We start from the raw sequence: 22,365 nt of genomic DNA on the forward strand, positions 1-22,365 counted from the left end.
TCTTGGGGGGGCTCTGCCCCTCCCCTCTGACCTTTCGGCTCCACAAGTCAGATGAGGGCTGAAAGTGGCAGTGTCTCCCAAACACCATCCACTTGTGGCTCCAAAGGGAGATGCTGTTTCCAGCAGCCTGTGCAGATCTGTGACATCCCGTCCCTCCTTTCTTGCATACTATAACCAATTTGCAGAAGAGTTAATAGTGCTGACATTTAAATGATCACCATTATTGAGTATAACCCCAAATATACATACAATATGATGGGGGCTAATTTAGCTACAACTAATCAGGAGAAAGATCTTGGAGTCATCGTGGAGAGTTCTCTGAAGACGTCCATGCAGTGTGCAGCGGCAGTCAAAAAAGCAAACGGGATGTTAGGAATCATTAAAAAAGGGATAGAGAATAAGACGGAGAATATCTTATTGCCCTTATATAAGTCCATGGTACACCCATATCTTGAATACTGCGTACAGATGTGGTTCCCTCATCTCAAAAAAGATATACTGGCATTAGAAAAGGTTCAGAGAAGAGCAACTAAAATGATTAGGGGTTTGGAATGGGTCCCATATGAGGAGAGATTAAAGAGGCTAGGCTTTTTCAGCTCGGAAAAGAGGAGACTAAGGGGGGATATGATAGAGGTATATAAAACCATGAGTGGTATGGAGAAAGTGAATAAGGAAAAGTTATTTACTTGTTCCCATAATATAAGAACTAGGGGCCACCAAATGAAATTAATGGGTAGCAAGTTTAAAACAAATAAAAAGAAGTTCTTCTTCACTCAGTGCACAGCCAACCTCTGGAACTCCTTGCCTGAGGAGGTTGTGAAGGCTAGGACTATAACAGGGTTTAAAAGAGAACTGGATAAATTCATGGAGGTTAAGACCATTAATGGCTATTAGCCAGGATGGGTAAGGAATGCTGTGCCTAGCCTCTGTTTGTCAGAGGGTGGAGATGGATGGCAGGAGCGAGATCACTTGATCATTACCTGTTAGTTTCACTCCTTCTGGGGCACCTGGCATTGGCCACTGTCAGTAGACAGGATGCTGGGCTGGATGGACCTTTGGTCTGACCCAGTATGGCCATTCTTATGTTCTTATCTGCACTCGAGACCCTAAAGCAATGAATGGGGCTGTCATAAATATAAAGGGAAGGGTAATCACCTTTAAAATCCCTTCTGGACAGAGGAAAAATCCTTTCACCTGTCAAGGGTTAAGAAGCTAAAGGTAACCTCGCTGGCACCTGACCAAAATGACCAATGAGGAGACAAGATACTTTCAAAAGCTGGGAGGAGGGAGAAAAACAAAGGGTCTGTGTCTGTTTGTGTGATGCTTTTCCCAGGGACAGAACAGGAATGGAGTCTTAGAACTTAGTAAGTAATCTAGCTAGGTATGTGTTAGATTATGATTTCTTTAAATGGCTGAGAAAATAGTTGTGCTGAATAGAATGAATATTCCTGTTTGTGTGTCTTTTTTGTAACTTAAGGTTTTGCCGAGAGGGATTCTCTATGTTTTGAGGTATTTACCCTGTAAGGTATTTACCATCCTGATCTTACAGAGGTGATTCTTTTCTTTTTACTGTTTCTTCTATTAAAATGTTTCTTTTCAAGAACTGAATGCTTTTTTTCATTGTTCTAAGATCCAAGGGCTTGGGTCTGTGGTCACCTATGCAAATTGGTGAGGATTTTTACCAAACCTTCCCCAAGAAGTAGGGTGCAAGGGTTGGGAGGATTTTTTGGGGGAAAGATGTTTCCAAACAACGTTTTCTCAGGAACCCAGAGAAATGTTTGGTGGTGGCAGTGGAAAACCAAGGGCAAGGGGTAAAATAGTTTGTACCTTGGGGAAGTTTTAACCTAAGCTGGTAAAAGTGTGGGCCCAAAAAGAAAAGTGTGGGCCCCTTACTGAATGAGGGAGGCAACCTAGTGACAGAGGATGTGGAAAAAGCTAATGTACTCAATGCTTTTTTTGCCTCTGTCTTCACGAACAAGGTCAGCTCCCAGACTACTGCACTGGGCAGCACAGCATGGGGAGGAGATGACCAGCCCTCTGTGAAGAAAGAAGTGGTTCGGGACTGTTTAGAAAAACTGGATGTGCACAAGTCCATGGGGCCGGATGCGTTGAATCCGAGAGTGCTAAAGGAATTGGCGGATGTGATTGCAGAGCCATTGGCCATTATCTTTGAAAACTCACGGCGATAGAGGGAAGTCCTGGAAGACTGGAAAAAGGCTAATGTAGTGCCCATCTTTAAAAAAGGGAAGAAGGAGGATCCTGGGAACTACAGGCCAGTCAGCCTCACCTCAGTCCCCGGAAAAGTCATGGAGCATGTCCTCAAGGAATCAATTCTGAAGCACTTAGAGGAGAGGAAAGTGATCAGGAACAGTCAGCATGGATTCACCAAAGGAAAGTCATGCCTGACTAATCTAATTGCCTTCTATGATGAGATAACTGGTTCTGTGGATGAAGGGAAACCAGTGGACGTGTTATTCCTTGACTTTAACAAAGCTTTTGACACGGTCTCCCACAGTATTCTTATCAGCAAGTTAAAGAAGTATGGGCTGGATGGATGCACTACAAGGTGGGTAGAAAGTTGGCTAGATTGTCAGGCTCAACGGGTAGTGATCAATGGCTCCATGTCTAGTTGGCAGCCGATATCTAGCGGAGTGCCCCAAGGGTCGGTCCTGGGGCCGGTTTTGTTCAATATCTTCATTAATGATCTGGAGGATGGTGTGGATTGCACCCTCAGCAAGTTTGCAGATGACACTAAACTGGGAGGAGAGGTAGATACGCTGGAGGGTAGGGATAGGATACAGAGGGCCCTAGACAAATGAGAGGATTGGGCCAAAAGAAATCTGATGAGGTTCAACAAGGACAAGTGCAGAGTAGTGCACTTAGGACGGAAGAATCCAATGCACTGCTACAGACTAGGGACCGAATGGCTCGGCAGCAGTTCTTCAGAAAAGGACCTAGGGGTTACAGTGGACGAGAAGCTGGATACGAGTCAACAGTGTGCCCTTGTTGCCAAGAAGGCCAATGGCATTTTGGGATGTATAAGTAGGAGCATTGCCAGCAGATGGAGGGACGTGATCGTTCCCCTCTGTTCGACATTGGTGAGGCCTCATCTGGAGTACTGTTTCCAGTTTTGGGCCCCACGCTACAAGAAGGATGTGGAAAAATTGGAAAGAGTCCAGTGGAGGGCAACAAAAATGATTAGGGGATTGGAACACATGAGTTATGAGGAGAGGCTGAGGGAACTGGGGATGTTTAGTCTACAGAAGAGAAGAATGAGGGGGGATTTGATAGCTGCTTTCAACTACCTGAAAGGGGGTTCCAAAGAGGATGGATTTAGACTGTTCTCAGTGGTAGCAGATGACAGAACAAGGAGTAATGGTCTCAAGTTGCAGTGGGGGAGGTTTAGGTTGGATATTAGGAAAAACTTTTTCACTAGGAGGGTGGTGAAACACTGGAATGCGTTACCTAGGGAGGTGGTGGAATCCCCTTCCTTAGAAGTTTTCAGGTCAGGCTTGACAAAGCCCTGGCTGGGATGATTTAGGTGGGGATTGGTCCTGCTTTGAGCAGGGGGTTGGACTAGATGACCTCCAGAGGTCCCTTCCAACTCTGATATTCTATGATTCTATGATTCTAAGTAAGCTTAGGAGGTTTTCATGCAGGTCCCCACATCTGTACCCTAGAGTTCAGAGTGGGGAAGGAACCTTGACATGGTGGCAGAGTGGTGGGATTAACCTGAAATCATTTTGAGATCAATCTGAGATTTTTTGTACCAGAAACACAGATTTTAAAAAGGAAATTTTTTTTTTCCTTTGGGGCTGCTGAAAAGCAGGTCCAACTGAAAGCAGCTTGTTTTTTCTTTGCTTTGGGGCCAGAGCAGAGACAAAAGGGAATTACCGTTTGTGAATTGCAGGTTTTCTTTGCCTGGAGGCAGAGTAGTTAACCTCCTGCAGGGAAATTCACAAGTCTTCACAGATCTGAAGTTGTTTTTTTTCCTAAGAGCAACTAGAGGGGATTTCTACCTATTTGCCTGAAGACAAAAGTGTTAGTTTTGGGGTTTTTTAGGATTTTGATTTTTTTTTTTTTTTAACAAGGAGCCCAGATTTGAAAAGGAAATTTTTTCCTTTGGGCTTCTGGAAAGCAGGTCTCCAACTGGAAATAGTTGGAAGCTTTTTTGCTTTGCTTTGGGACCAGAGCAGAGAAAGGTTTTCTCTACCTAAGGCAGAGTAGTGAACCTCCTGCAGGGAAATTCACCAGTCTTCACAGACCTGAAAGTTGTTTTTTTTTTTTTTACCTAAGAGTAACTTGAGGGGATTTCTGCGAATTTGCCTAGAAACAAAAGGTTAGGTTTTGTGGTTGGGTTTTTTTTTTTTTTTTTTTTGGATTTTTCTGTAGGCTGACAATCACTATCAGAGAATATAGGTATTCTATTCAGCACAGCAAAATTTTACAAGCCAAGTCTTTTTTGTTTTGTTTTGTTTTGGTTTTCTGTCTAACTCTCAGGTGTAAAGTTAGATTCACTTAGTTAAAAACAGAGAGGTTAGGATGACAGACTCCACGGTTCAACAAAAGCTGGAATTAGCCAGATTTGAGGCTAAGGAAAAACAAAAGGAATATGAAAGACAGACAGAACTCATGTGGATGGAGAAGGATGTAAAGGAGGCAAGGGAAAAAGAAATGGAGGCTTCCCACAGGAGGGAGATGGAGGCAAGGCACAAAGAAATGGAGGCAAGGGACAAAGAAATGAAGCATGAACTGGAGATGGAGAAGGTAAAGGCTCAGCAGAATATACCAACAAACCCTAGCAATCCTTCTCCAGGTACCACTTCCCATCCCAGAAAGTTCCCCACCTACAAGGCAGGCGATGATACTGAGGCCTTCTTAGAAAACTTTGAAAGGGCCTGCCTTGGGTATGGCATCTCTACAGACCAATACATGGTAGAGCTGAGGTCACAGCTCAGTGGACCCTTAGCTGAGGTGGCGGCTGAAATGCCTAAGGACCACATGAACAAGTATGAACTGTTTAAAACCAAGGTGAGAGTCAGAATGGGGCTAACACCCGAGCATTCTCGTCGGAGGTTCAGAGCCCTAAGGTGGAAACCAGACGTGTCATTTACCCGACATGCCTACCACATTGTGAAACATTGGGATGTCTGGATATCGGGAGCAAGTGTTGAATCTCCAGTAGATTTGCCCTTCCTAATGCAAATGGAACAATTCTTAGAGGGTGTTCCTGAGGAAATAGAAAGATACATCCTAGATGGGAAGCCCAAAACTGTAATCGAGGCAGGAGAGATTGGAGCCAAATGGGTGGAGGTGGCAGAGAAGAAGAAAACTGGTCACAGTTGGAGCAGAGACCAGAAGGGACAACCCCAGACCACACCCTATTACTGGGGGCAGCCCAAGGCCCCACCTACCCCCCAAAGAACCCTCCAGACACCTTATCGTCCCGCCACACCGTTCTCCAGCAACCCACCTCGCCCCAGTGACCCGTCAGCTGGACGATGTTTTAAATGTAATGAGCCAGGGCATGTAAAGGCCAACTGCCCCAAGAACCCCAACAGATTACAGTTCATTGCACCGGAATCACACCAGAGATCCTTAGGCCCAGATACCCTTGGAGCGGAGGGAAACTGTGAGTGTGGGCGGGAAGAAGGTCACAGCGTGGAGGGACACTGGAGCACAGGTGTTGGCTATCCATGCTTCCTTAGTGGACCCCAATTTAATCAACCCAGAGATCCAAGTGACGATTCAACCCTTCAAGTCCAACTCTTTCAATTTGCCTACAGCCAAGTTGCCTGTCCAGTACAAGGGCTGGTTAGGAACGTGGACTTTTGCAGTCTGTGATGATTATCCCATCCCCATGCTGTTGGGGGAAGACTTGGCCAATTATGTGAAGTCAGCCAAGAGGGTGGGAATGGTCACCCGCAGCCAGGCTAAACCAACCGTCACGCCTAGCTCTGTTCCGGAAACTTCTACCAGGACCCGGTCAGAGATGATGAACCTGGACCCCAGGCTAATGTCTGCAACAGCAGTAGTGGATGCAGTCCCAGAGACCCAGATAGAGCCAGTCCCAGAACCGGAACCAGCAGAACAACCAGCACCAGACCCATTGCCAGCACTGAATCCAGTACTTGCAACCCCAACACCAGAGGGCCCCACCGAACCTGAACTGGCAGCAGCCCATAACGCTACACAAGAGGCTCAGCCGGAGCCTGAACCCCAACAGTGTGCACCAGCGGAGAGCGGTTCACAGTCCACGGAAACAGCCCCATCCCCTACATCGCTTCCAGAGGGACCAAGCCCAAGTCCACAATCCGGTGAGGAACTGAGGTCTCCAGCATCAAGGGAACAGTTCCAGACTGAACAGGAAGCAGATGAAAGCCTCCAGAGAGCTTGGACGGCGGCACGGAGCAACCCACCACCTCTCAGCTCTTCTAATCGATCCAGGTTTGTTGTAGAAAGAGGACTTTTATACAAGGAAACTCTTTCTGGTGGACACCAGGAAGACTGGCATCCTCAGAGACAGTTGGTAGTTCCATCTAAATACCGGGCCAAGCTCTTGAGCTTAGCCGACAATCACCCTAGTGGCCATTCTCGGGTGAACAGGACCAAAGACTGGTTGTGGGGGGTCATTCCACTGGGAGGGAATGGGCAAGGATGTTTCTACCTATGTCCAGTCTTGTGAAGTATGCCAAAGAGTGGGAAAACCCCAAGACCAGGTCAAAGCCCCTTTCCAGCCACTCCCCATCATTAAAGTTCCATTTCAGTGAGTAGCTGTGGATATTCTGGGTCCTTTTCCAAAAAAGACACCCAGAGGAAAGCAGTACATACTGACTTTCATGGATTTTTGCCACCCGATGGCCGGAAGCAGTAGCTCTAAGCAACACCAGGGCTAAAAGTGTGTGCCAGGCACTAGCAGACATTTTTGCCAGGGTAGGTTGGCCCTCCGACATCCTCACAGATGCAGGAACTAATTTCCTGGCAGGAACTATGGAAAGCCTTTGGGAAGCTCATGGGGTAAATCACTTGGTTGCCATTCCTTACCACCATCAAACAAATGGCATGGTGGAGAAGTTTAATGGAACTCTGGGGGCCATGATACGTAAATACGTGAATGGACACTCCAATGATTGGGACCTAGTGTTGCAGCAGTTGCTCTTTGCCTACAGAGCTGTACCACACCCCAGTTTAGGGTTTTCACCATTTGAACTTGTATATGGCTGCGAGGTTAAGGGGCCATTATAGTTGGTGAAGCAGCAATGGGAGGGATTTACACCTTCTCCAGGAACTAATATTCTGGACTTTGTAACCAACCTACAAAACACCATCCGAACCTCTCTAGCCCTTGCTAAAGAAAACTTACAGGATGCTCAAAAAGAGCAAAAAGCCTGGTATGATAAACATGCCAGAGAGCGTTCCTTCAAAGTAGAGGACCAGGTCATGGTCTTAAAGGTGCTCCAGGCCCATAAAATGGAAGCATCGTGGGAAGGGCCATTCATGGTCCAGGAGCACCTGGGAGCTGTTAATTATCTCATAGCATTCCCCACCTCCAACCGAAAGCCTAAGGTGTACCATATTAATTCTCTAAAGCCCTTTTATTCCAGAGAATTAAAGGTTTGTCAGTTTACAGCCCAGGGAGGAGACGATGCTGAGTGGCCTAAAGGTGTCTCCTACGAAGGGAAAAGTGCTGGTGGTGTGGAAGAGGTGAACCTCTCCATGACCCTTGGGCGTATGCAGCGACAGCAGAGCAAGGAGCTGTGCACTAGCTATGCGCCGACGTTCTCAGCCAACCCAGGACTGCAATATTTCAACATTTATATCCGACCCTAGTCAGAATGAAAAGTTGAAATTTCAACAATGTTTGCAGAACAAAATAGTCCAAAATATTTTGTTTAGGAAATGCCAAAATCATAGAAATGTTGGGCTGGAAGGGACCTTGAGAGGTCATCTAGTGTATTCCCCTGTGCTAGGCCAGGACCAAGTAAACCTGGACCATCCCTGACAGGTGTTTGTCCAACCTGTTCTTAAAACCGCCAGGGATGAGGATTCCACAATCTCCCTTAGTAACCTGTTCCAGTACTTCACTATCCTCTGAGTTAGAAAGTTTTTCCTAATACCTAAATTAAATTTCCCTTGCTGCAGATTAAGCCCATTACTTCTTATCCTACCTTCAGTGGATGTGGAGAACAACTGACCACTGTCCTCTATAACAGCCCTTCACATATTTGAAGACTGTTATCAGTTCCCCCCCCCCCCCCCCAGTCTTTTTTTCTTACAACTAAACATGCCCAGTTTATGTCCTCATAGGTCAGGTTTTCTAAACCTTTGATCATTTTTGTAATTCTCCTCTGGACTCTTTCCAATTTATTCCAATCTTTCCGAGAGGGTGGAACCCAGAACTGGACACAGTACTCCAGCTGAGGCCTCACAAGTGCTGAGTAGAGCAAAACAATTACCTCCAGTGTCTCACATGACACTCTTATTCGTATGCCCCAGAATAATATTAGCCTTTTTCGCAGCTGCATCACATTGTTAGCTCATATTCAATTTGTGATCCATGGTAATCCCAAAATCCTGTTCAGTGTACTACTATCGAGCATGTTATTTCCCATTTTGTAGTTGTGCATGTGATGTTTCCTTCCTAGGCAAAGTACTTTGCACTTGTCTTTACTGAATTCCATCTTGTTGAATTCAGACAAATTCTCCAACTTGTCAAGGTTCTTCTGAATTCTAATCCTGTCCTCCAATGTCCTCCCAGCTTGTTGTCATTTCCAAATTTTAAAAGCATACTCTCCACTCTATTATCGAAATCATTAATGAAAATAGCAAATAATACCAGGCCCAGGACAGACCCCCGTGAGGCACCACTACATAACATCCTCCCAGTTTGACAACAGACCATTGGTAACCACTCCTTGAGTGTTGTCTTTCAACCAGTTAAGCACCCATTTTATATTAATTTAATCTAGGCCATGTTTCTCTAGTTTGCTTACAGGAACGTCATGTGGGACTGCGTCAAAAGACTTAGTAAACTCAAATGCTGAAACCGCAGTTTCCATCAGAAAATCATCCCAGCCAAAAACTCCAAACCAGCTACCGCTGAAGACCCTTTTCTAATATTAAAGGGAGAATCTGAACAAGTGGAGCATAAGAAAAATACTGGTTTCCCCAACATGGTATTCCCTGGCCTAATACAGCCCTGCAGACAGTGGAGTTGACTGGATGTGCTGTTGATGCAGAGTGAAGAGGAGGGGGATACACTGTGTGCTGCTAAGGGCTGTAGGAGCTTTTCTTCCACATCACAACAGGGGACCACCAGAAAAATTGTGACTCCTTGTGTGCATCCCCAGTGCGAACCTTCACTGAGCAGCCCGTTCCTCAGGGCACAGTCTAACAGTCAGAGCAATGTTAATTCAATGCCCATCCAGCATTTTAAAATTTAAACCCACAGCGTTTACACAATGTTGCTCCCTCCTACTTTCTTTGTCCCCATATTCCTCAGAGAGGTCTAGGCAGGAAGTCTGACAAGACAGACAAGACTCCCCACTCCCCACAGTGAAAAGTGATTTCCCCCACCTGCATAACTCAGCAGTGGCCATTGTGTGCTCTTGCTTTCAGACAGGGAGTCTCTGAGGGGCTGGCATCAGGCATCTGATTGCTTAGCCAAAAAGGAACATTTTCCAGAAGTTCTCAGCAGCTGATGAGAACACCCTTCTCAGCATCCCTCAGCTACTGCCATATCTTACATCCATGTGACATCTGCCATCCCAAATACTTCAAACCAGATATACAGTATCTTTTCACCCACCACGGAAATGCAGACACCACTTGCATAGAACATATAGCTACTTTATATCTATTATATCCAGAGGAATTTAGGGATGTCAAATTGGAATTTGGCAAAGCCCACCACCTACTCCCCTCTGAACAGTGCCAAGGACTATCTATTGACCTGATGAGGTCACAGCTTGGTTTCAGACAGCATCTCCAGCAGCACAGTTCCCCAGCACCACATTGGGCATTGGTTCAGAACTGACTCAGAAGGAAAAGCACCACCTCCCTAACCCCTTTTGTCTCTTCCTGTAGGAACACAGATTTCCCTTGATGGTCCCATTTTCAAGTACTGATGAAACCTGACCATGCTTTGCCTATAAGCTCACAGCCCAAGGCAGCATGGCTGCGGGAAACCAGTCATTACAATTGGTACCTGGATCATGGCACCTATGATCTTCCGGGCCTCCTGGTAGAGCTTCTCTCCATCCCAGTGTGGATTTAATCTCCTCAGCTCTCTGGCCAAGCGATTGTGCTCCCGGAGAAAAAGTGTGTGCAAAGATGTCAGCTCTGGCATTTCATTGGCTCGAGTGTCACCTGTAGAAATCAAAACCACTTATTTCAGTCTCCCAGCCTTGTTCCCCTTGTAATCACATCTCCTTCCTCTCAACCCCCTACTGCTCCTCCCACTGAGTAGGTCCATGCTCCCTCCCAAGAACCCCATAAGTAACCCTTTCACCCCAGACTCTCACTCACCACCCAGCTACTCTTACCCTCCCCGTTATTTTATGCAGAATTCATATTTTCTGACTTCCACAAAGCGAAGAGGCTAATTCCTAACATGTCATAAATGTCTCAGCCTAATTTACTAAACACAGTAATGCAATCTGTGCTCTTCAGAGCTAATGCAACGCATTGGCCTAGCATGGGGAGGTGTCCTAGTGCTGCTCACAGCCTACTGCTAACTCACACCGACAGGAACTCTCCACTCTGCTAACCTCTGTTCCTACTCGAGATTTCTCTCTTTATAGAACCCAGGATCACGTTAGCCCTTTTGGCCACAGCATAGCACTGGGAGCTCAAGTTCAGCTGATTATCCACCACGACCCCAAAATCCTTTTCAGAGTCACTGCTTCCCAGGATAGAGCCCCTCATTGTGTATGTATGGCCTACATTTGTTCCTTGATGTATAACTTTATATTCAGCCATAATAAAATACATACTAAAATGCAATCTGGATTGCTCTATATAAATGACCTCTCCTCTTCATTATATACCTAATCTAATCGCCTTCTATGATGAGATTACTGGTTCTGTGGATGAAGGGAAAGCAGTGGATGTATTGTTTCTTGACTTTAGCAAAGCTTTTGACACGGTCTCCCACAGTATTCTCGTCAGCAAGTTAAAGAAGTATGGGCTGGATGAATGCACTATAAGGTGGGTAGAAAGTTGGCTAGATTGTCGGGCTCAACGGGTAGTGATCAATGGCTCCATGTCTAGTTGGCAGCCGGTGTCAAGCGGAGTGCCCCAGGGGTCGGTCCTGGGGCCGGTTTTGTTCAATATCTTCATAAATGATCTGGAGGATGGTGTGGATTGCACTCTCAGCAAATTTGCGGATGATACTAAACTGGGAGGAGTGGTAGATATGCTGGAGGGCAGGGATAGGATACAGAGGGACCTAGACAAATTGGAGGATTGAGCCAAAAGAAATCTGATGAGATTCAATAAGGATAAGTGCAGGGTCCTGCACTTAGGACGGAAGAATCCAATGCACAGCTACAGACTAGGGACCGAATGACTAGGCAGCAGTTCTGGAGAAAAGGACCTAGGGGTGACAGTGGACGAGAAGCTGGATATGAGTCAGCAGTGTGCCCTTGTTGCCAAGAAGGCCAATGGCATTTTGGGATGTATAAGTAGGGGCATAGCGAGCAAATCGAGAGACGTGATCGTTCCCCTCTATTCGACATTGGTGAGGCCTCATCTGGAGTACTGTGTCCAGTTTTGGGCCCCATGCTACAAGAAGGATGTGGATAAATTGGAGAGAGTCCAGCGAAGGGCAACAAAATTGATTAGGGGTCTGGAACACATGACTTATGAGGAGAGGCTGAGGGAACTGGGATTGTTTAGTCTGCAGAAGAGAAGAATGAGGGGGGATTTGATAACTGCTTTCAACTACCTGAGAGGTGGTTCCAGAGAGGATGGTTCTAGACTATTCTCAGTGGTAGAGGAGGACAGGACAAGGAGTAATGGTCTCAAGTTGCAGTGGGGGAGGTTTAGGTTGGATATTAGGAAAAACTTTTTCACTAGGAGGGTGGTGAAACACTGGAATGCGTTACCTAGGGAGGTGGTGGAATCTCCTTCCTTAGAAGTTTTTAAGGTCAGGCTTGACAAAGCCCTGGCTCGGATGATTTGATTGGGGATAGGTCCTGCTTTGAGCAGGGGGTTGGACTAGATGACCTCCTGAGGTCCCTTCCAACCCTGATATTCTATGATTCTATGATTCTATGATTCTACCACTGCCCCAATTTTTGTGTCATCTACAAACTTTATCAGTGATGATTTTATGTTTTCTTCCAGATCATTGATAAAAATGTTAAATGTTATTTTAAAATGTTAAATAATGTAGGGCCAAGAACTGGTCCCTGCGGAATCCCACTAGAAACTGACCCACTCAATGATGATTCCTCATTTACAATTACATTTGAGACCTGTCAGATAGCCAGGTTTTAATCCATTTAATGGCACATTTTGTTATCAATCTAGTTTTTTAATCAAAATGTCACCAGGCACCAAGTCAAATGCCTTACAGAAGTGGAAATATATTACATTGCCACTGTTATCTTTATCAAGCAAACTGGTAGACTCATAAAAAAAAGAGCTCAAATCAATTTGATAGGACCTATTTTCCATAAGCCCTTGATGATTGGCATTAATTATATTAGTGTCCTTTAAATCTTTACTAATTGTGTCTCATAGGAACTGTGGCAATATTTTGCCTGTGCTTGATGCCAGGATGACATGGAAGAGAGCTAATAGGATACTGGTTTGTGCCTAAACCTCATGGTAATCAGACTATGTGTGATACACCAGAGTGTATTTTGCTCTCACTGGTCTGGTTAGATCCCATCAGGATTGGCCACCTTGTTTGCAGAAAGATATATCATCTGCAGGGATGGCAATGGAACGAAAGGCCTGAGATATGAAAGGTGGAGAAACAAGGGCAGGGACATGGTGAGAGGAGTGAAGTATTTCAGCCAATTTGGGGTAATTCAGATGGAAGCTTTATGATCCCGTAAGGTTTTCAAACTCCCCTGATGCCAGATCCCAATCCCACAGGCAATTGGGGGTCAGAGCAAGAAACCATGAAGGGGGCATTAGGAAAGAGTGGGTTCTCCGGAACATGATCTGACACCTTGCACTTCCCTGCAGGTGTGGCTGACACATAGGCTTTCAGAGCTCCAGAAGGACCCCAGGATGGGAGGCTTGTGGGACCCATATGCTACAAATAGGTGCCCCTAAACAGGCTCTTTGCCCCTGCTTTCTCTTTCTTTCTTTCTTTCTTTCTTTCTTTCTTTCTTTCTTTCTTTCTTTCTTTCTTTCTTTCGAAGTCTGAAGATGAGCTGTGACAATCAGGATCTGACAACCCCAGAAAAGAAGGTTTAAACCCCACCCCCCAAAATAAGCAGTTAAACCAACTGATTGCATCCAATGTCATTTTACTGTACGAGTATATTGGGTAAAGTCTTTTATGAAAGGTTGCAATGCATTGAACTTACTAGTAATTATGAGCTATGAATACAGCTTATCATAGAATCATAGAATCATAGAATATCAGGGTTGGAAGGGACCCCAGAAGGTCATCTAGTCCAACCCCCTGCTCGAAGCAGGACCAATTCCCAGTTAAATCATCCCAGCCAGGGCTTTGTCAAGCCTGACCTTAAAAACCTCTAAGGAAGGAGATTCTACCACCTCCCTAGGTAACGCATTCCAGTGTTTCACCACCCTCCTAGTGAAAAAGTTTTTCCTAATATCCAATCTAAACCTCCCCCATTGCAACTTGAGACCATTACTCCTCAGTTCTGTCATCTGCTACCATTGAGAACAGTCTAGAGCCATCCTCTTTGGAACCCCCTTTCAGGTAGTTGAAAGCAGCTATCAAATCCCCCCTCATTCTTCTCTTCTGCAGACTAAACAATCCCAGCTCCCTCAGCCTCTCCTCATAAGTCATGTGCTCTAGACCCCTAATCATTTTTGTTGCCCTTCGCTGGACTCTCTCCAATTTATCCACATCCTTCTTGTAGTGTGGGGCCCAAAACTGGACACAGTACTCCAGATGAGGCCTCACCAGTGTCGAATAGAGGGGAACGATCACGTCCCTCGATCTGCTCGCTATGCCCCTACTTATACATCCCAAAATGCCATTGGCCTTCTTGGCAACAAGGGCACACTGCTGACTCATATCCAGCTTCTCGTCCACTGTCACCCCTAGGTCCTTTTCCGCAGAACTGCTGCCTAGCCATTCGGTCCCTAGTCTGTAGCGGTGCATTGGATTCTTCCATCCTAAGTGCAGGACCCTGCACTTATCCTTATTGAACCTCATCAGATTTCTTTTGGCCCAAACCTCCAATTTGTCTAGGTCCTTCTGTATCCTATCCCTCCCCTCCAGCGTATCTACCACTCCTCCCAGTTTAGTATCATCCGCAAATTTGCTGAGAGTGCAATCCACACCATCCTCCAGATCATTTATGAAGATATTGAACAAAACCGGCCCCAGGTTTGAATGGTTATGAATGGACGTACTGTATATATAGAACATTGTAATTGTAACTGTGGTGCAACTTTCAGCATCGCCTCACAATAGGGTGAGGAAGCCATCAGGCACAAAGGAGCCACCCCCACAACCAGACCAGACCAAGCCATTCTCCAGTTCAGGAAAAAACCACGAGGAACCATCAAAGGAAATGGGAACAGCATGAAACAGAAAAGAAAATCCCAGTCTTTGGAACCCAAGAAAAGAGGGAGTTTTCCCCTAGTGACTGAAGAAAAATCCTACAAACTCTTTTAAAATGGAAGGAGTTTGTACTAAAGTTCATCCAGAACTTGGGAGATGGTCTCAAGGTGGAAGACTGCCCATGAGTGCTGGATCCCTCCTATAGCTAGGGGCTATGCTGGGAAACTGTTTGAAGGCGAGAGGTAACTCTGATTAGAAAAGGGATTTTATCCGGTATGAAAGTGTAAAGCTTCAGGTTGTCTTTATGTGTCTTTTCTGTGTAACTTCTGTCTGTTCGCTTTCCACTTACCAGTTCATCTCTCAATCTGGCGCTTTTCTATGAAATAAACTTTTTATTAATTTCTCTCCCAAGCTGGTCTCTAGTGTGCAACCTGGGTGGTGTGTTGTGCGCAAGGGACCCAATAACTGGGACAGCTGCTTTCCCACCTTTGGACTGGAAGGACTATTGGTGTCACCATTCAAAGAATAACTTGACTGGTAAGAGCCAGGGTGAGCTGGCTACCGGTGTCAGGGAACTGAACCAGAGCTGCACAGCACAAAGGCCCCCAAAGCAATAGGGCAGGCAGTGACAGAACCCCTCTGTGGTCTGGGTGAACCCAAAACATCACACTAGCTCAATATTATACCTGCAGTGACACAAGCAAGTGCCAACAATGGAAACAGCTTCATTGTAGAATGAAGAGAACAAGCCAGAGTAATCCAGACTGCTGCATTCCCATCCTACAAATGTGGAGAGCATGCGCCAGGGGCTGAATGCAACACTACTAAATATCCACCGACTCAGAGAAAAGAGTCCCCTGACCCATCCTCCCTCATTCATGGGGGCCTTTCTTTAAGGGGATCCTGCTGCACTGGCTGTGTCTCTTGTTTATGTCCTTTTCTGCTACCATTCTCCAAATCGTGGTGCAGGTAGGAGAACGCGCGGCAGTGACAGAGGTCAGCTCTTTATTAGCAGTGAACCAGGCTGACATGGACAAGTCTGCACTAGCTCCACCAGCAATGAAATTTTCAATATTCCCTTTGAGGTGTCTTCAAGCCTAATGGCTTGGGGTTGAGCCTACTGCACTAGCCTGGCTGTGCTTTCTACCACAAGTCTGGCCTCTGATGCTTGGCCTTTAGCACTACTGGAATGTATCACTTCAAGCCCTCGCTCCCTCTGTATTGTAGAGCATCTGCTGGCCCTGTTTGAGCTCTTGTGAGCACAGCTCTGCAGTCCTCATTCCAGTGCTGGGTTGGGGTTATTGTTCAGAAGGTACCATATCAAAGAAAGAGAGAGAGAAAGAGAGAGATTGCTTCTTCTCACCTTTAGAGAGAGAGTTTCTTCTCATCTCTAGACCCTTGTCTATTACAACCTGACCTGATCTTTAGAGAGTTCTGCTCTGCCCCTTTTTCCACTGATTTAATTGTTTGGATTTTTTCAAAAAATCAAGAAACAAAATAGAACCCATAGACTCATTCACTCTGGGTCTCACTATCAGAGAATGGCAGGTGCTGCAGATACACGACTTACCTGCAACAAAACATCGGATTTGAGCTGTTTTGTTGGTGAGAACACAGATGTCTTTCTCCACATTACTGAATGGCAGGAATTCCAATCCCCCATCAGTAAATTGCTGGTTAACAGCCATCAAGCCCAGCTGGTTGGTATTATTCCTTAGTCTGTTAGCCAAAGGTACTTCACTGCCGTACACCATGCTGCCATCAAGGAAGGCTGTGAGTGCATTGATCTGGTTTCGAATGGCTCTGCCCATGGTGCATGCAGGGGCTGAGCGGGTGAATGGAATGCAGTCACTTTGGTTTTTAATTCGTGGATCGTTGGGTGGAATCTACAGCAAGAGATGAACGGGATTAATTACCACTGAGTGCAGAAGCCATTCTCCCTCCCGGAGCAGCGTTTCCTGCCCTGCCCCATACTGAAACTGCTTCTGTTTCTTGTTAGATTTAAGCTATGGCTACACATAGAGTGCTTTGTTAATCCAGTCTCAAGGTGACAAAGGCCTGGGTCACTGCAACAAGCAGAGAAATGGTCACAATCTTATGGGCAGGTGCAGAGAGGAAAACATCTTGCTCGTCACTGCTCTTGTGTGACCATCCAACAGCCAAACAGGGAGCATAATGAAGGCCTCCATCAAGGATCATTCCCACTCTTCATCAAGAGCCTGGGTCTGGGGGTGCCGAGGGCACTCACTGCCCATCGGAGGGCCTCGTTCACTGCAGTCTGGGATGCAGGGGTAATGAAATGGGGGTTTCCTTATTCTATGACTGTACTTAGCCTGCCCTGATTGAAGGATCTCCATAACTTGAACCTCCCTCACTAAATATGGGGGAATGATGCCAAATCCAAGTAAAAGAGAGAAGGGGCAGGGACAGGAGTTCCTACCTGGTGGTGAGGACTTTGTTTAAGGATCTTAGATGCCACTGGATCCTCACTTTCCGGTATGTAAAGAGAGAGCTGAGGAGAGAGTCTGTGTCTCATCCCAGTGATCACTAGAGCTGACATCGTTGACAGGCTGGTCTGTGGGGCTGCGCTGAGAGCCGGTGTGGGGCAGGGTTGTGGGGAAAGACAATGCAGAGGAGGCAGCAGCAGTGAAGTTCCCTATTACCTGGTGAAATCACGAAGAGCTGGGCTGCCTGGTGGAAGCTGCGAACGCAGCAGTGCGGCTGCAGGCTGGGGGCGGAGGGCGCAGTAGAAAAGGGGCCCCTGCCAGCAGGCTGAGGGCTGTGATGACTCCTAGCCGGGCGAGGCGGGGCTCGGGTGGTGAGAGATGCAACAGCAGCAGCAAGGCTGCCGTGGCACAGGCAGCAGAGCGGCGACAGAGGTGCAGGGGTGAAAGGTGGCAGCAGCAGCAAAGCAAGCCATGCACTCCAAGGGCTGTCGATGTACCCTCCTGCCGCACCCCTGGATTCTGGCCCTTTGCTGCCCTCAGACAACAGCACTGCATGGGGTGCAGCAGAGTGGAAGAGGGAGTGGCATGCTGTCAAGGGACATTGTTCATGGGACTTTCACACCACAAAGTGGGAAACTGAGGCAAAGGACAATGCCCAAGACACTGCGGAGCAAGTGTTTTATTTATTGTTTGCAGACTATCAAATCATTGTTCCTATTTTCCCCTAATTAATGCTGTTTTTCCTCTCATCTTAATAGAAGATTTATTTGTGCTGTACACAGATTCAGTGCTTGTGACTGGGGAAGTATTGCCTCTTAGGGGTGCCCAGGGGAGATACATAGTTTTTCAGGGTTTCTGACTGGGGGCTCAAGATGGTTTTGTTTTGTAATTCTAAGAGGAACCCCAGGAAATTATACCCGGCCCTTATTGCTGTTAACAACACCTGGCAGAAGGGTTACATCAGAGACCTCTCCCTCCCCCGACACACTCCCCCTGGTCAGCGGAGGCTGCTGAGTTGAACAGTGATCAGTATAACAGAGGGAGGTGTCTGAGTGGTCTCCCTTAGGGCACTGTGTGAGGAGCTGTATTACTTCTCTTTCCATTATGGTGTCGCAGTGACACATGATTTGATTGGGAGTAATTGACAGGTCTTTTTAAGAACATCAGAGCGGCCATACTGGGTCAGACCAATGGTCCATCTAGCCCAGTATCCTGTCTTCCGGCAGTAGCCAGTGCCAGGTGCCCCAGAGGGAATGAACAGAACAGGGCAACTATTGAGTGATCATCCCCTGTTATCCAGTCCCAGATTCTGGTAGGCAAAGCTTCAGGAACACCCAGAGCATGGGGCTGCATCCCTGGCCATCTTGGCTAATTGCCATTCATGGACTTGTGCTCCATGAACTTCTCTAATTCTTTGTTGAACCAATTTATGCCTTCACAACATCTGGCAACAAGTTCCACAGGTTGACTGTGCGTTGTATGAAGAAATAATTCTTTTGGTTGTTTTAAACTTGCTGGCTATTAATTTCATTGGGTGACTCCTGATTCTTGTTTTATGTGAAGGAATAAATAACATTTCCTTATTCACTGTCTCCACACCTTTCATGATTTTACAGAGTTCTATCATATCTCCCATTAGTCATCTCTTTTCCAAGCTGAAAAGTACCAGTCTTATTAATCTCTCCTCAATGGAAGCTGTTCCATACTCCTAATAGTTTTTGTTGCCCTTCTCTGTACCTTTTCCAATTCTAATATATCTTTTTTTAAGATGGGGTGACCAGAATTGCACACAGTAATCAAGATGTGTGTATGCCATGGCATTATGATATTTAGTGTCTTATCTATTCCTTTCCTAATGGTCCCTAACATTCTGTTCGCTTTTTTGACTACCACTGCACATTGAATGGATGTTTTCAGAGAACTATCCACAATAACTCCAAGATCTCTTTTTTGACTGGTAACAGACCATTTAGATCTAATCACTTTGTATGGAATTATGTTTTCCAAGGTGCGTTACTTTGCATTTATCTACATTTTGCACTTCATCTGCCATTTTGTTGCCCAATCACCCAATTTAGTGAGTCCCTTTGTAACTCCTCACAGTCTGCTTTGGACTTAATGGTCTTGAGTAATCTTGTATCGTCTTCAACTTCCCACCTAGAATCATAGAATCATAGAATATCAGGGTTGGAAGGGACCTCAGGAAGTCATCTAGTCCAAACCCCTGCTCAAAGCTGGATCAATCCCCAACTAAATCATCCCAGCCAGGGCTTTGTCAAGCCTGACCTTAAAAATATCTTAGGAAGGAGATTCCACCACCCCCCTAGGTAATGCATTCCAGTGTTTCACCACCCTCCTAGTGAAAAAGTTTTTCCTAATATCCAAACTAAACCTCCCCCACTGCAACTTGAGACCATTACTCCTCGTTCTGTCATCAGCTCCCACTGAGAACAGTCTAGATCCATCCTCTTTGGAACCCCCTTTCAGGTAGTTGAAAGCAGCTATAAATCCCCCCTCATTCTTCTCTTCCGCAGACTAAACAATCCCAGTTCCCTCATAAGCCTCTCCTCATGTGTTCCAGTCCCCTAATCATTTTTGTTGCCCTCCGCTGGACTCTTTCCAATTTTTCCACATCCTTCTTGTAGTGTGGGGCCCAAAACTGGACACAGTACTCCAGATGAGGCCTCACCAATGTCGAATAGAGGGGAACAATCACGTCTCTCGATCTGCTGGCAATGCCCCTACGTATACATCCCAAAATGCCATTGGCCTTCTTGGTAACAAGGGCACACTGTTGACTCATATCCAGCTTCTCGTCCACTGTAACCCCTACGTCGTTTTCTGCAGAACTGCTGCCTAGCCATTCGGTCCCTAGTCTGTAGCGGTGCATGGGATTCTTCCGTCCTAAGTGCAGGACTCTGCACTTGTCCTTGTTGAACCTCATCAGATTTCTTTTGGCCCAATCCTCTCATTTTTCTAGGGCCCTCTGTATCCTAGCCCTACCTTCCAGTGTATCTACCTCTCCTCCCAGTTTAGTGTCATCTGCAAACTTGCTGAGGGTGCAATCCACACCATCCTCTAGATCATTAATGAAGATATTGAACAAAACCGGCCCCAGGACCGACCCTTGGGACGCTCCACTTGATACCGGCTGCCAACTAGACATGGAGCCATTGATCACTACCCGTTGAGTCTGACGATCTAGCCAACTTTCTATCCACCTTAGAGTCCATTCATCCAGCCCATACTTCTTTAACTTGCTGGCAAGATTACTGTGGGAGACCATGTCAAAAGCTTTGCTAAAGCCAAGGAACACCACGTCCGCCGCTTTTCCCTCATCCACAGAGCCAGTTATCTCGTCATAGAAGGCAATTAGATTAGTCAGGCATGACTTGCCCTTGGTGAATCCATGCTGACTGTTCCTGATCACTTTCCTCTCCTCTAAGTGCTTCAGAATTGATTCCTTGAGGACCTGCTCCATGATTTTTCCAGGGACTGAGGTGTGGCTGACTGGCCTGTAGTTCCCAGGATCCTCCTTCTTCCCTTTTTTAAAGATGGGCAATAGATTAGCCTTTTTCCACCTCTCTGTTTATCCCTTTTTGCAGATAATTTATGAATGTGTTGAACAGCACTGGTCCCAGTACAGACCCCTGGGGGACACCACTATTTCTCTCTCTCCATTCTGAAAACTGACCATTTATTCCTACCCTTTGTTTCCCGTCTTTTAACCAAAAAGAAAAGGAGTACTTGTGGCACCTTAGAGACATTGGTTAGTCTCTAAGGTGCCACAAGTACTTCTTTTCTTTTTGCGAATACAGACTAACACGGCTGCTACTCTGAAACCTGTCTTTTAACCAGTTACTGATCCATAAGAGGACCTTCCCTCTTGTTCCTAGACTGCTTATTTTGCTTAAGAGCCTTTGGTGATGGACCTTGTCAAAGGCTTTCTGAAAGTCCAAGTACACTATATCCACTGGATTACCCTTTTCCACATGTTTGTTGTCCCCCATCAAAGAATTCTAATAGATTGGTGAGGCATGATTTCCCTTTACAAAAGCTGGGTTGACTCTTCCCCAACAAACTGTGTTCATCTATAGTGTCTGATCATTCTGTTCTTTACTATAGTTTCAACCAACTTGCCTGATACTGAAGTTAGGCTTACTGGCCTGTAATTGCCATTGTAATTGCCTCTGGAGGCTTTTTAAAAAATTGGTGTCATATTACTATCCTCCAGTCATCTGGTACTGAGGCTGATTCAATAGATTACATACCACAGTTAATAGTTCTGCAATTTCACATTTGAGTTCCTTCAGAACTCTTGGGTGAATGCCATCTGTTCCTGGTGACTTATTACTATGTAATATTTGTTGATTTTTTCCAAAAACTCCTCTACTGACACCTCAACCTGGAACAATTCCTCAGATTTGTCACCCAAAATGAATGGCTCAGGTATGGGAATCTCCCTGACATCCTCTGCAAAGAAGACTAATGCAAAGAATTCATTTAGCTTCTCCGCAGTGACCTTATCTTCCTTGAATGCTCCTTTAGAACTTCAATCGTCCAGTTGCCCCTCTGATTGTTTAGCAGCTTCCTGCTTCTGATGGACTTAAAAATATTGCTATTAGTTTGTGAGTCTTTTGCTAATTGCTCTTCAAATTCTTTTTTGCCCTGCCTAATTACACTTGGACACTTGACTTGCCAGAGTTTATGCTCCTTTCTGTTTTCCTCAGTAGGATTTGACTTTCAATTTTTAAAAGATGCCTTTTGCCTCTAACCGCTTCTTTTACTTTGTTGTTTAGCCACGGTGGCACTTTGTTGGTCCTCTTACTGTGTCTTTTAATTTGGGGTATACGTTTAGTTTGAGCCTCTATTAGGGTGTTTATTTATCAGGTTATTTTTAAAGACTGTCAAGGGTTCCCAGAGTATCAGACCAGCACTCATTATTGTAGTTGGTAAAACATCCAAACAAATAAGTAAATAAATAAATATAATGTATGAGTTAGCACAAGCCTACAAGGGGATTATGACATTCCAGACCAAAAATTAAGATAAAATTAATATTGTAAAGTGAATCACTCAAAAGTTGGGAAATTCCAAATTTAAGGGAGACTATGCCCCATTTGAATTTATATGACACAGTCTTTCCCTATGTGATCATAAACTATTATTAGCCTAATGCCAGGTCATACATCTAGG

General features: G+C 45.7%; 1 protein-coding gene across 2 annotated transcripts in view; it reads right to left on the minus strand.

Annotated features, from left to right (window-relative positions):
- Positions 1 to 22,365, minus strand: part of LOC102933916 (eosinophil peroxidase) — an 80,058-nt gene that overhangs the window by 19,067 nt on the left and 38,626 nt on the right. For both annotated transcript variants that reach the window (XM_043531291.1, XM_043531292.1), the window contains exons 8-9: positions 16,293 to 16,608; positions 10,208 to 10,368 (exon numbers count right to left, since the gene is read on the minus strand). In XM_043531291.1, the coding sequence (XP_043387226.1) occupies positions 10,208 to 10,368; positions 16,293 to 16,608 (477 nt within the window). The remainder of the gene's footprint in view (positions 1 to 10,207; positions 10,369 to 16,292; positions 16,609 to 22,365) is intronic.

This window comes from Chelonia mydas, chromosome 17 (genome assembly GCF_015237465.2).
Source record: "Chelonia mydas isolate rCheMyd1 chromosome 17, rCheMyd1.pri.v2, whole genome shotgun sequence".
NCBI classification, from domain to species: domain Eukaryota; kingdom Metazoa; phylum Chordata; order Testudines; family Cheloniidae; genus Chelonia; species Chelonia mydas.